General features: G+C 49.3%; 1 protein-coding gene across 1 annotated transcript; it reads left to right on the forward strand.

Moving 5' to 3' along the window:
- Positions 1-995: 995 nt before the first annotated feature.
- On the forward strand, positions 996-8,158 carry DRG2 (developmentally regulated GTP binding protein 2). The gene is made up of 13 exons (XM_034441518.3): positions 996-1,154; positions 2,672-2,832; positions 2,921-3,010; positions 3,199-3,259; positions 3,608-3,698; positions 3,928-4,000; positions 4,391-4,481; positions 4,682-4,779; positions 5,441-5,517; positions 5,600-5,688; positions 5,837-5,895; positions 6,209-6,262; positions 7,461-8,158. The coding sequence occupies exons 1-13, from the start codon at positions 1,091-1,093 to the stop codon at positions 7,545-7,547; spliced, it is 1,095 nt and encodes a 364-aa protein (XP_034297409.1). The 5' UTR covers positions 996-1,090; the 3' UTR covers positions 7,548-8,158.
- Positions 8,159-14,144: the final 5,986 nt, after the last annotated feature.

A 14,144-nucleotide genomic window follows, 5' to 3' on the forward strand; every position in this document is an offset into this window, starting at 1 on the left:
GCATCCTTGATGTTCCTTTTCTGCTTGTCAAAATTTCCCATTCCTGCTTCATTACTTCAAATAAGTGGAAACATTAATCAAAGGCTAATTTCTGAAAATTAAAACACCCCACCCCACCCCTGCTTCCATCACTTTCTTGCAAGATAGTATGATAGCTACTTTGTATACTGGATATCTGGATGATTGAAATAAGATCAGCAGTTTGAAAACATATTTTGTGTTTGACCTGGCCACTGATGCTATATTTTCCCTCTGCCCTTTGCCTAGGAACCCTCCTAACTCTCATTTGGGCTTGGGGGGGCCATGTAGAATGGGCTTTATAATATTTGCAATATGTGTTTTGTAGTATTGTTGCACTAGCCAACCTTTAGCCACTAGCTGGGAGCAAGTCTTCGTTCGCAGCTCTGACAGCCTTACTGTCCCCATCCCCCCCATCAACTAAAGAACCTTCTTCATTTGTCCTTGGGGGTTGTAGACATCCAAGAAGCAGCAAATATTTAGAAGCCAATATGTCAATAATGAAAAGAGGACTGAAGTGACCCTTAAGTCTTGGGAATGGGGATAGGATGAAAAGACTTGGGCTGATGCCTTTCTATTATTGAAACTTGTACATAGCTCAAGTGATTCTGAGCTGTGTACAGATTTAATAATGTTTTAATATATGGGCTAAATAATATTTTTAATATATGTGTTAAATAATACGTTAAATTTGTGCCCGCTGACAGTTCACTGTATTAGGGGTGCCCAACCTTGGCAGCTTTTAAGATCAGTGCTCTTCAACTCCCAGAATTCTCCAGTCAGCCATGCTGCTGGATGGGGAATTCTGGGAGTTGAAGTCCACCAGTGTTAAAGTTGCGAAGGTTGGACACAACCAAACCAAAGCAAAAATAATTGTGTAAGCCTTATGTATAACAGTTGTCTTGGCTTGGCTTTGGGGCGGCCTCCCTTGCCAGTCCAGCTCTCCCGGACAGGGGCGGAACGAAACGTCGCCGGTCGGGTTGCCGGGCGGAAGGCTTAGCGAGGCGGACCTGCCCGGAAACTACTTCCGGGGCAGCCCCATCCCTAATCCCGGTCCGACCGACTCGCCAAGATGGGGATCCTGGAGAAGATCGCGGAGATCGAGAAGGAGATCGCCCGGACCCAGAAGAACAAAGGTGAGGCGGGGGGAAGCGCTCCGGAGCCCCGGGAAGGGCCGCTTCGCCTGTCGGGAGGGGAGGCCGCCTGAGCGGGGCTGGGCTGTGGGGGGGGGGGGGTGGGGGGGGGGCGAACTTCCAGCCTCAGAGGAGATTTTGCCTCTTTAAGGCAGGAAAGGCCGCCGGTTATTTCTTTCTTTGCCTGCCTGTAACTATTTCAACGGGGGCTCATTTCATGCAAAACAAAATTAAATAAACCTTTTTCAACATCTGACTCGTCCGTGTGTGCGTTGTGTGTGTGTGTGTCTATGTATGTTCTATGTATGTGCGTATATATGTATATGTGTGTGTATGTATATTAATAGTGTATGTCTATGTGTGTATATATGTATGTATGTATGTCTTTTTCTTTTTCGTAGGCTTTTATGTGCATATTCTTTCTAGCCAGGTTTTACCTACGTATGTATGTATGTATGTATGTATGTATGTATGTATGTATGTATGTATATAGGTATATATGTGTGTGCATGTATATATATGTAAATACAAATAGATCTATATAAATAGATCTATATAAGTCTCTCACCTAGCAGCAGGAACTTGCTGGCTGCCAGAAAAGAAAAGAGCCCAGAATCGAGTGGATGTGATTCTACTGAGCTAGGGCTGCAGAAAAACCTTGGTTACGTAGGAAAAACCTGGCTAGAGGGAAAAACACACACACACACACACACACACACACACACACATATACACACATACACATGTCTGTATATAAACATACATGTGTATGTGTGTACATTTGTCGTATATGCCTTTTTACACTGCTTTATACATTTCTTAAGTCCAGTCAACGGCTGCATAAGTGAACCCTTTTCTTCTTCGTTGCTTCATCGTTCTGTCATTTTACTTTCGCCTTGTGTAAACTGCTTTTTTATTTGTTTCTTGTATGGTTGTGAGCCACCTAGGGAAGCCCATGCTGAGATAGGCACCAAATAGATTTAATAATAATAATAGCAACAATAATAACGGGTGCCTGCAGTATGATCTGATGCATCCCCCAGCCCAGATCATAGTAAAGCCGTTGAAACCACTAGGATTCCCTTCGGCCAATTGCCGCCGTCCTCCTCTCCCTCTTCTGCAGCCTCCAGAAGCAATGGGCAGCCATCATCCCTGTCCTGCTCGTTTTCACGTGTGGGAGCAGATGGCTGGTTGCATTCGCATGTTGCATTCACAGCTGGCATGTTGCATTTGCAGGGACATGCAGGGAGAAGCGGGTGGCGGGCACATAAAATCACAAGAGGGGCAGAAAAGGACCACCTGGGATTATATTTACAGAGTGTAGCAAGAAAAACGAACAAAAACATGTTAAGACTGCATTATGATTAATATTGCTTTAGATTTATTATAACTGCTGTCCAAAGAACTCCTGTTGACTCAGATGAACCAGATCGCCCTGAGTCTCCCCCACCCTCCCATGATTGATTTAGCTCCTTTGTCACCTGCTTGTTCTTTGTCCGTTTCCCCCCCCCCCCCCGTAGCTACGGAATACCACCTTGGTCTGCTGAAGGCCAAGCTCGCCAAGTACAGAGCTCAGCTTCTAGAGCCTTCCAAATCGGCTGCAGCCAAAGGGGAAGGCTTCGATGTGATGAAGTCGGGAGATGCCCGGGTGGCGCTGATCGGTTTCCCTTCTGTGGGTAAGGTCAGTGCCGAGCAGAGAACAAGGACTCTTTGGGCATGGCTTTGAAAATAAGTTCTTCTGCTCTCTAAATCTCTGCCTTCTCTTTCAGTCCACGTTTCTGAGTTTAATGACTTCCACAGCTAGTGAAGCAGCTTCTTACGAATTCACCACACTGACCTGCATTCCTGGAGTCATAGAGGTAAATGCACTTTTAATCGGTTCCCTCTTGCTGGGGTATCAATTAACCCAGAGAAGATACTGAAGCTTCTATGAAAGTGAAGCTCACAGACTAGTTAAATTGGCAGTCAGATTCATATGAGACGATTGCTTGATCATTCGTGTGGTGGATTTCTTTCTGAGCCCTGATTTTTCTTAATTTATGTGCAGTACAAAGGAGCCAATATCCAGCTTCTAGATCTTCCTGGGATCATTGAAGGAGCTGCTCAAGGTTGGCATTTCCTTCCGCTTTTTAACTGCTAAATAGCTCACGGGTTTGTTGTGGGGAAAATAAGGAGGAAAGTGTATTGGGTATGTTCACTGCCTTGAGATATTTGCCAAAGTAATAAAGGCGAGATACGGATAAATAAATAAAATAAAAAATAAGGAAGTCCTATTGTTGAGAGGTGTCAGATGGAGGGGGGGAGGAAGCTGCACTTGAGCTGTTGTAGGAGAAAGCAATGTTTATGTCAATTTTCAGAGAGAGGGTTCTGTTGGATTGACCAGGCCAAGAAATGAATATGATCTCACTCTTTTATGCCCTGGTTCTTTCTCAGCTAATTTTGTGTGTGTGTTTTAGGGAAGGGCCGAGGACGCCAAGTGATTGCAGTGGCCCGGACTTCAGATGTCGTCATCATGATGTTGGACGCCACCAAGGGCGAAGTGCAGAGGTCAGAAGAAGGAGTGGGGGGGGGGCTTCTGAGGGGCAGAATGGTGTGGGAAGAGAGCTCAAATCTTGGGGATTTCTCCTTTGCCAGCCACCTTAGAAGGCAGCCTTTGTGTCTTCTCTGCACGTGTGCAAAATGTAAGAGTTGCTGCTTGCAATCAGGTTGCAGGGCGTGCTCCTGCAAACATACATTTGGGCAAAAGTTTGAATGCGTGTTGTGATTCCTCCCGCAGAGCTCTTTTGGAGAAGGAACTGGAAACGGTGGGCATCAGGCTGAACAAAAATAAACCCAACATCTACTTCAAGGTGAGACGCAGAAAGCCTGAAAACCCCCACTGCGGGAGGGAGCGACCTTTGCCTGCTGGCGTCTCCAGTTCAAGGAGGAAAGGGGAAGCTTGGGCTGTCCAGGTGGCCGGATTCCAACCTCCATCAGTCCCACAAATATTCCATATCGTAGTTCCAGACAAATGCAGAGAGCCAGTTTGGAGAAATCTGGAATCGGATGTCGTTCCAGGCTTTTATTTGCCTTCCCACAAGCTTAGATCCTTCGGTGGGGGGAAATCTGGGTTAGGCCCTTCTTGTGTCCTGAATTCAGGCCAGGGAAATCATGAGACCATGTATCCGTTCACCTGTGGTAGGTTTGACATTGAGGGACATTCCGGCATCGCCCTAACAGCACCTCTGTCCTCCTTCCAGCCCAAGAAGGGGGGCGGTATCTCCTTCAACTCTACCGTGACCTTGACCCAGTGCTCGGAGAAGCTGGTGCAGCTCATCCTCCACGAATACAGTATCCTTTCTCCGGGTCCTCCTGGGGGCATGACCTGTTCTTTTCCCCAAGACCCAGGATTTTAAGGGGGGTATATGGTTTGATAAAGAGGTGTGGAGGAGCTCGCCTGGAATTCAAATTCCAACTGAGCTCTGTTCCTGTGGCCATAAGCAACGGGAGTCCCACGAAAGGTGATGTGCCCTTACCTCTCCCATCCTAAGAAATCTTCAACGCCGAGGTGTTGTTCAGGGAAGACTGTAGCGCAGATGAATTCATCGATGTGATTGTTGGCAACCGGGTGTACATGCCCTGCCTCTACGTGAGTACTTGTGAAAAACTTCCTTCTGTAACAAGCCGGGACGGAGTAAGTGGTGCATGGTTTGAATTAAGTGGAGACATCCTTTCTCCTTCCCATTCCACTTTGACAAGCGCAAAGCTGTCTTTGCCAGATAGCTACATTTGGGGACTTAAAATATTGTTCTGATCTGAAGCAATCAAGTTCCCAGAACTCTCTTTGATGAAAAATCCTTCAGCTGATTATTTTTCCTCCCAAGTAGCAATAGCTCTTAGACTTATATACCGCTTTACAGTGCTTTTACAGACCTCTCTAAGCAGTTTACAGAGTCAGCCTCTTGCCCCCAACAATCAGGTCCTCATTTTACCCACCTCGGAAGGCTGAGTCAACCTTGAGCCTGGTGAGATTTGAACTGTCAAATTGCAGGTAGCCGGCAGTCAGCAGAAGTAGACTGCAGTACTGCACTCTGTCCACTGCGCTACCACGGTTCATAAATAAAATCAATTGTCCCGGAACATTTCTCTGCCTGGGATGTAGGGCTTATAATTAAGTTACCCAGTGCAAGATGGGCAGCCAATAAATCTAATAAATAAATAGCATTTTAGAAACTGTGTGAGAGATAGGAGTGGAATCAACATATGATGTGTATCTTTTTTTCCCCTCCCTTCTTGGTGTCTTAATTTAGGTTTATAACAAAATTGACCAGATCTCCATGGAAGAGGTGGACCGCCTGGCCCGGAGGCCCCATAGTGTGGTGATTAGGTAAGGAAACACACACACACACACCCAAGCCCTGCACAAATTCGAGTTACCGCTGTGTCCATTGACGGTTGTGTCTTCCCAGCTGTGGCATGAAGCTGAATTTGGACTACCTCCTGGAAACGCTGTGGGAATACCTGGCTCTCACCTGCATCTACACAAAGAAAAGAGGCCGTGAGTAACAACCCGGGAACGACCGAGGAAGCTTGGCTGTGCCTGAGGATGAAGGGGAGGTTGGGAAGGCCAGCATGGGTAGTGAGTTAGAAGACAAGCATTTCCTTTTCCTCTCCTTCCCTCACCGGAAAATACTTGTTCCTTGCAGAGAGACCTGATTTTTCAGATGCGATCATTCTGCGAAAAGGGGCCTCTGTACAACATGTGGTAAGTCCTTAAAAGCTCACAGGGATCCTGGGCTTGGATGGCTAGGACCCTCACTCAACCTTAAGCTCACTTGTTCTGCGAAGTTTCCCCCGATCCAAACTGTCTCCAACGAGATGGATCTCGACAGCCAGCAACCTCCGGAAGGTCCTCGCGGCTGGATGTGCTGGGAGTTGAAATCCCCTCGCCTGAAGGGGAGATGGCTAGGGTTGTGGGAATGGCTGTTGTGATGGCTGGATCTTGGGGGTGTGGGGATGCTTCGATCGAGGATACACGAGGCCCCCTTCTCGCCTACCTGACCTTTTCCCCTTTTCAGTGCCATCGAATTCACCGGACGTTAGCCGACCAGTTCAAGTATGCCCTTGTGTGGGTAAGTGTTTGCTGAAGGAGGAGGGGGCAGGCTGGTCTTTTATTCGTAGCTGCAGACCCATGGCCAGAATTAGGGTCTCAAGCCTCGCTGGGGGCATCTAGAGGAACAATCTAGGGCGCAGGGCGATATTCTAGTGCCGTGATGGCAAACCTTTGGCACGGGTGCCAGAGGTAGCACGCATGCATGCGTGTGCCCGCAGTTTGGGCACTCGGTGTCTAAAAGGTTCGCCATCACTGTTCTAGCGCAGGGGTCTCCAACCTTGGCAATTTTAAGACTTGTGGACTTCAACTCCCAGCTTTGCTCGCTGAGGAACTCTGGGAGTTGAAGTCCACAAGTCTTGCCAAGGTTGGAGACCCCTGTTCTAGTGCTCCTTGCAGGTGGAAATCCAGCACAGCAAGGGCAAACTTTCCATCCAACTTCACTCCCGAGGGTCCCCTTTCCTACTGGCAGTGAACTGTTTGTCCCAGGAGAGACTTTCAGGAAGCGTCTCCTGGTCCTCTCCATATTCTGCTGTAGAGCAGCCTTGCATAATGTTCTCGAGAAGGGCAGCAGAAACAAGACTCTGCTTTCCCACCAGCTAAAACAGGCTGCTGGGCCGGCTGCTGTCCTGCTGACCATCTGGGACAATCCTTCTGCCTGGTTGGAGAGTCAGGATGGACCCTGGGTTCGCATCCAGCAGCAAGGTCTTCCTTGCATCAAGGCCCAGATCAAAGGAATAAAGGCAGCAAGAGCAGACCTTGAGCCCCAGACCTCCTGAGGGGGTCTTGACATATGCAGAGAGAGGCCCAGCATCGAGAGGGCAGGCAGAGGCTGTTAACAGACTGCTTGCCAAGCATTCCATTCAGTCAGAACTGAAGCAGCTTCTTGGATGAGAAGCGAAATGTCTTCAACAAGGAAAAACAAAGAAAATCCAGTTGCCTTTTAGAAAAAGCACCTTTGGTTCAGTCACAGTAGCATCTTGGAGGAGAATCCGAGCCGCCAACATCTGCCACCACCTTGTGCCCGTTGGGAGGGTCCATTTTAATCCCCACCCCTCTAGAGCTAAACCTTAGGGCTGCGTTTCTGGATCTTGGGGTGGACTGGGGAATTCTGGGAGTTGAAGTCCGGTCCTCTTAAAAGTGGCCGTGGTTGAGGAATGCTGCCTTATTTGATATCAACTTGTTTAATCCGTCCTTCACTTCTCTCTCTGCCTTTCAAGGGAACCAGCACCAAGTACAGCCCTCAGCGCGTAGGGCTCAGCCACATGGTGGAGCACGAAGACGTCATCCAAGTGGTGAAGAAGTAACCGCCCCACCTTGCTCCCCTCCGTAGAGTTTCCATGCAGCATCGCTGCGAAGTGTGTAAGAACTCAGCTGCTCCACCTGGCCAAAGGAGGCAGGGCAGGGAGGACACTTTCCCTCAATTCCACGAAGGAGAGAAGATGCAGCCACGGAGGGGGAGACGCTTGTTCGGGACACAGAAGGACCAGAGTTTTTCTCCCGAGCGGGAACCTGGTTTCGATGGCTGCCTTGGGAAGCTTGTCGTTGAGGGTCCTTCGATGGGAGATTATTTGAGACTGAACGATCGTAGCAGCCTGGCGACCTCTGGCCTCAAGATTTGTGACCTGGGGAGTGGGATGTCGGATCCCAAATGAGGACCCTGCCTTTCTCCCTTCAGAACTCTGCGTTGCCACCTCTTTGCGGACAGGAGGATCCTCAAAGGAAGGATCCGCCCACGGGTGGGAGGGAGCCTGGATCAATGAGTCCTCCTCCCTCCCTCCCTCCCTCCCCATTTCACCAGGTCACCTCCTGATCCCACAGCCCACCCCCAGACTTCGACTCCAGACCCCCCGGCCTCCTCCTCCCTCCTTCTGCTGAAATAAAGGATGGTCCCCACGTCCCTGTGGAACTTCTGAAATGTTCATGTAGCACTTCCTTAGATGGCTCTCAGCATCGCCTGGACCTTCAGGGGCCCTCCTGAAGGCGTGAGCTACAGGGCTGTTGGCTGCTGGTCACTCTGGCTGGGGATGATGGGTGCGCCAGTAGTCTTAAAAACACCAGGTTGAGAGTTCCTTGTGATTGTTTGGGGCTCTAGTTCCCTTCGCTCTGATCATCGCACCAGAACTGGTTCTCCTAAGCTCGGCTGCTAGTTTGGACGGCAGTTGTTCACGATGGAGAGGAAAAATTAGGGGATCAAGGGGGGGGAGGAAGGTGAGTAGGGTACCCCCCCCCCAATCAAAACCAGTCTGGATTCTCTTGTTCGTGAGAAGATCCAAAGGTCTCTCTTGTTTCTAATAGATGGGAAACATGAGCTTCAGTTCTTCTTTCTGCCTGGAAAAACTTTTGATTTCCAAGGCATAGGAACTAATCTGAATTGCTGGCTGCTGCTTCTGAGGCCTTGCGTAGTGGGGCTAGGTGGGGCGAGACCCCGGCCTATTTGCTGGGCACCTGCTTTCCCCACAGCTTGCTTTGCCTTTTCCAGGTTGGGGGGGAGGCTCTTCTTATCCCTGCCCACAATGTGGTCCCACAAAGGTTGAAGAGCCCCAAATCTTCAGGTTTGGTTGTTTTTTTTGTTTTTGTAAACAAGTTTTATTAGAATTTTTCTTTCATTATACATATTTTATGAACAGAGTTGACGGGGTCACATCTTAAACATCATATATATATGCTTCTGGCATATTGTTCAATTTCAGCCATACTATTCTTTTTCCATATTTCTTTATCTCAATTTCTCCTTAATAAGTAAACAATATCACTATCTGCCCTTAATTCCTAATCTCTTAACAATAACATCAATTATTTTATTTCTCCATTACAAAATATATTTCTCAAAATCCCCACTTTTTAACATTTCAACTTTATCTCTTTCATTTAAATTGTCTTCCAAAATTAAACCAAATTGCCACTTCACCCAAATCTTCAGTTTTTGGGTGGTAAGAAACTCTGAACGCCAATTCTTCCTTTCTGTGCCATAGCTTGCTTTCTGGGTGTTTAAAGTGGCATCAATTCATTCGACTCCCGGCTTTCATTCCCGTCCCACCCCACCCCCCACCCCCAAAAAAGAGCTTTCTGCTGAAGCTTGTGTGAATGAGTCAAAAAGGATGAAAAAAGACCGTTAAAACCCACCGAAGGAAATAAGTGGGGAGGCAGTTCAAATCCCCCACGGGAGCCTTACCTGCCTTTGACTCTTGGTGGCCTGGTGAGGTCGGTCCCAAACCTGCCCCGGGAGTGTTGGGTTTTGGGGGTGCAGAAAGCAAAGTGGGCCCTTGCTCCTGGGTATTGAGGTGAATCCTACCCCTCTGCAAATGCTTCCAGTGAAAGACCATCCCCCCCCCCAAGCTCTTTCCATCCAGCCACCGCAGGGAAGAATAGCTGCCATCAAATATGCATGGAGCTGGCAGGTGTCTGGCAGCCACTTGGGCAGGGCAGACGGTCACTGGCTGAGTTGCTGCCCTTCCAGGCCTGTCCCTTGGACTGGGGAGTGAGGGGATGGAGCCACCTGTCCTCCCAAGAGCTTAGTCCACTGCCAGCCCAGAGGGCAGGACGAGGGGGGAAGCGGGTAGCCCCTGCCCAGGTAAGTGGGCCATGCCACTCTTGTTGCAATGATGTCTCATCCCTTTGCATTTGGTCTTGCTGTCGTTTAATCTGCAAAACGGCCATCAGCTGCTGGATAGCATACTTGCTTTTAGTTCATTGGTAGCCAGGTTTTGGGGTAGGGAAGGGATAGGCTTGTTCTCCCTTCTGAAATCCTCACAACAGCCCTTGGAGGTAGGTTGGGGGGCCTGCGGGGGGAAGGAAGGCTCCGTTTTCTTATCGGAGGCTTTGCAAAGCTGGAGGGTGAGAAGCTGCGAAGGCATTTTGCCTGCTCTGTTAATGAGTCGTGTTGTGCTCCAGTTAGCCCACCTCACAGGGTGGTTGTGAGAGTCATAAAGGTACATCCCCCTTTGTCAATAGTGAAGCGGAAAGCTTTGAGTCTCGCTCTGGAGGAAGCTGGTTTGAAATTAAGCACAATTTTGGGGAAACCTTCAAAGCTAGAAATGGACAGGGAAGGGCTTGAAACAAGGATACAACCCTGAAGACTTGCAGGCTCTGTTAACACTGAAGTTTCTAGTCCTCAGCAATAAATCTAATCTCTAGCCTGACCTCTGCTTTAAAAGTGGAGAAGGTAGAGAATCTTCCCTATTTTCTATGATTTTTGTTTTCCTTCTGCAAGGGGTCGGTCATGCCATCCAAATATATCCAGGCACAGTTGTGCCCACCGCCCTGTCCAATTTGAAAAGGTGCCAGCAGCTGTCCTGCCCCACCATTTGTAGCAGACTTTGGAGGGCACCGAGCCCCCACTAAGGGGTCCAACTAGCCCCCCTTCCTAAACCCAGCAGGGATTCCTTTAAAAAGAGGCGACATCTCAAGCCTGTGCGCCTGTCTTCCTGTTGGCTGCAGGCAGATGGCGAAGAGAGAAAGGTGAGCCTCTCTCTGCCAGCTGCCCGACAAGAGGGGCTGGTGCCCTTCCATTGTCCCTTTGATTTACGTCTCTCGGCCATGACGTCTGAGGCCTGGGAGGGGGGGTGAATCTCCCATGGGGAGAGGGGAAGCAACAGTTGCCAAGGCTCTCGGTTAGAGATGGCAACTTCCCGTCGGTGCGGTGTGGCACTGGGGTGCTGATGGGACCGGACATCTTCACATTGGTTTGTGCAGGTCTTTAGATCTTTGGGAAACCCTTGCATCAGCCGACCTGGGAGCAAGGGGCCAACGTTTGTCACGTCATGCCAAAACCAGGGTGCCCGAGGACTCGGGACTGACCCTTGCTGTGGGTGACGTCCAGGGGGCAGCCGCTGATGGTGTCCGATCCGAAAGGTAAGCCTCCCCGGCAGGCTGATCTGGGTTCCTTCCATGTGTCTCTTGCACGTTGCCTTTAAGTTCTCATCCTGTTTGGGTCTGATCTGTGATGCCGAAGAGATTGCAAAGAGCCAGAGGTGCAAAGCTGCACATCTGGATTTCAGCAGGACGCCACTGAGAGATTGGGCCACCATTTGCCTGAAATGCGATAGGGTTTCCTACTTCAGCAGAGGGTCAGACTAGAAGGCCTCCAAGGTCCCTTCCAACTCTGCTACCTCTCTTCTCAGTCTCACAGTTTCCCCGCCCTCGTCAGTTTCTCATCCTGAAATTTGCAGGTGATACTATCGACTTGCCTTTGAAAGCAGGATGAAGGTTGGTACTGACTTGGGAACAGAACTGGAGATGCTCCCAAAAAGTCAGAAATGACGGTCCGTGTTGGTGGGGGATCAAAACACCACCAGTGTGTGTGTGTGTGTGTGTGTGTGTGTGTGTTTGATCATGCCATTGTGGCTGCCATCTTGACCCTACCTTGCCAACACCCCTGCCCCTCCCACCCCTGGATCGCTTGCCTTTCATCATGCCAAGCACCAACCTAGAGTTGTGCTGTAGAGCTGTTTTTGTACATCTCCCAAGATCTGGCACAAAGACAAGTTTCAATAAGAAAGTGACTCCGTGTGTGTGCACGCAGCCTCCTCCTGTTCACCTGCCACAGGTGTGTAATTGCACCCACGTTCCTTCAGCTTATCTTGCAGCGTGGCCGGCCTCTTTCCCAGACCTCTGGGTCTTCTAATATCTCCTGAAGGGCAGCGAGGAGATAAGGTGTCTCCTGGCAGAATCCATTTTCCTTCTGAAGCAGCTGCATTGAAGGGAGGGCTGCAGAAATGATCTCCCACCCACCCACAAAAGAACTCACAAGGGCCCTTCTTGAAATTTCTTTAAGCACAGCTGCAATTTTTTTTCAGAAAGAGGTAAATATTCCTCTCATTATCACAATTAAAAAGAGAGAAGGAAGAGAGCAAAAGAAGTGATTTTAAGTTTTCTTCAGATCCAGCTGAGCAGTCCATATGCTTATTCCAGATTCTGATTTTTAGTTCTATTACTTTAAAACAGCTTTTAAGCCAAGGTGATTAAAAAAAGAGAGCCAGATTGGTGAAAGGGGGCTCAGCCGCCCACTTCCTTTTTTCTCCGTCCTCCTTTGGAGGACTCTCGGTCTGGAGATGGACTGGTCCATTTACATTATTCATACGGACGGACGAGAGCCCAAGAGATACGGTTACATTGCCAGCTCACATCAAGAGCTATAGATCTTCGCTTTCCTCCCAGCTCCTTGCAGGAAACACACTTGTGGGGAGAAGGATGGGAAAGCTCCCAGCCAGCTCCGGAGAGAAGACTGCTGTGTGCGAGATCAACCTTCAGCGCAAGCTCTGCTGGCCCTGGACAGACCCTCCTCAAGTCTCAAGCTTTTGAGGAAGACTGTTGAGGTCTACCACCTCCAGTAGCTGAAGCCAAGGAGAGATGGTGGGGGGCCCACAAGGACTTTATCCAGCTTCCTCCACAGGTAAATAAAACCAAGACTTCTCTCTACGTAACTCTGAAATGCGTCATTGCTGAAAACAGGACAAGTGAAGGCAAATGAGGTCTTCAGAGCTTCACAGGCTGGTTTTCAGTTTTCAAAGAGATCACAGACAGTGTTGCTTTCTGAAATCTCCGTACTTCTTCTTCATCGTGTTTGCTTTCTCTTCATCCTCCTCTCTGTTCCAGCATGGACAAAACTTTACTGAGCTTTCCCTGGAGGGGATGCAGCCAAGGAGAGCATGAGCATCCTTGACCTCCTTGGAAATGGCTAAGAAAGGAAAAGAGGAGAAAGGGAAAAATGCCCGAAAGGGGAAGAAGGAACCTGTCGCTCAGTTGGACGAGGGGTCAGATTCTGACATGGCAAAGAGGAATGCTGAAGAAAGTGAGATGGACAGCGAGCTGGTGGAGGGAGAGGAGGCGGAGAATGAAGATGACCCTAAGAAGAAGAAGGGGAAGGACAAGAAAGGCGTGGTCAAGAAGGTGGGCAAAGGGAAGAAGGGGCAGCTGGACGAGAAGGAGGTCAAAGAGCTTCCTGCCAAGACCAAGAGGCAGCTCAAAGGAGCCTCCCAGCTGGTCATGGGCCTAGCAACAGAGGACCCCAAGAAGAAAGTGGCCAAGAAGGAACACGCCAAAGCCCAGCTGAAGGGAGCCACCAAGGCCATGGTCATGGCCAAGAAAGAGGCAGCGGCCCCACCCAAGAAGAGGCGGAGCTTGAAAAGCACCTCCAAACTCTTCATGGGCGTAAAAGGGATGGGCCCCCAAAAGAGCACCAAGAAGAGCCATTTCAAGAATACCTCGCGCTTCTTCTGGGGCCTGAAGAAGTACAGCACAAAGAAGAAGAAAAAGAACAAGAACAAGGGGGTGCTGAAGTCCACCTCCAACCTGATGATGCGCTTCAAATCTCTTGGAAAGAAGAAGGAGAAGAAAGAGGGAGCCCCTAACAAGGAGAGCAAGAAGTCTTCCTTCCTGCTGATTCGGTTGGGAGGTGGGAAGTCAGAAGAACACCAGGGGAAAGGAGGAAGTTTCTTTGGCAACCTCTTCCGGCGGAGGAAGGCAAATCAGAACTTTAAACCCCAGGCCCAGATGGTCAGCAAGGTAGCTGCGGTCACCAGCTGGCTGACCCGGAAATTCTTGAGTAAACGTAGCAAAACTAGATATGACAAACGAGCGACTGACGACTCTTGGCTAACCAAGATTGGAGCCAAGAAACTGCCTTTCCCTTCAGGAGATGAAGTTTTGAGACACCGAGCGAATATGAGAAGAGTTCCTGGAGCCAATAAATGTACCTGTTTCGGCCAATACCCGGACAAATTTGGCCAGTGGGACCACCTGGATTCTGCCACCTTACAAGATCACTTTGATGATTATGAAGAAGAACGTGGTTGTTTTGATGTCCAGTCCTCTTTCAAGCATGGCTTTTCTGGTTATAACCAGGATTATTATGGGAGGCATCCGATGGAAGAAGAATATGGGCCTTATGAGGAAGACTACGA

Source organism: Pantherophis guttatus, chromosome 14, assembly GCF_059756535.1.
Source record: "Pantherophis guttatus breed Tessera chromosome 14, ASM5975653v1, whole genome shotgun sequence".
NCBI lineage: Eukaryota > Metazoa > Chordata > Lepidosauria > Squamata > Colubridae > Pantherophis > Pantherophis guttatus.

Coding starts and splice junctions, on each gene's coding strand:
- DRG2 (XM_034441518.3), top strand. CDS start 1,091: ATGGGGATCCTGGAGAAGATCGCGGAGATCGAGAAGGAGATCGCCCGG. Junction 3,699..3,927: donor ACCAAGGGCGAAGTGCAGAG/GTCAGAAGAAGG, acceptor TTCCTCCCGCAG/AGCTCTTTTGGAGAAGGAAC. Junction 5,896..6,208: donor GGGCCTCTGTACAACATGTG/GTAAGTCCTTAA, acceptor TCCCCTTTTCAG/TGCCATCGAATTCACCGGAC.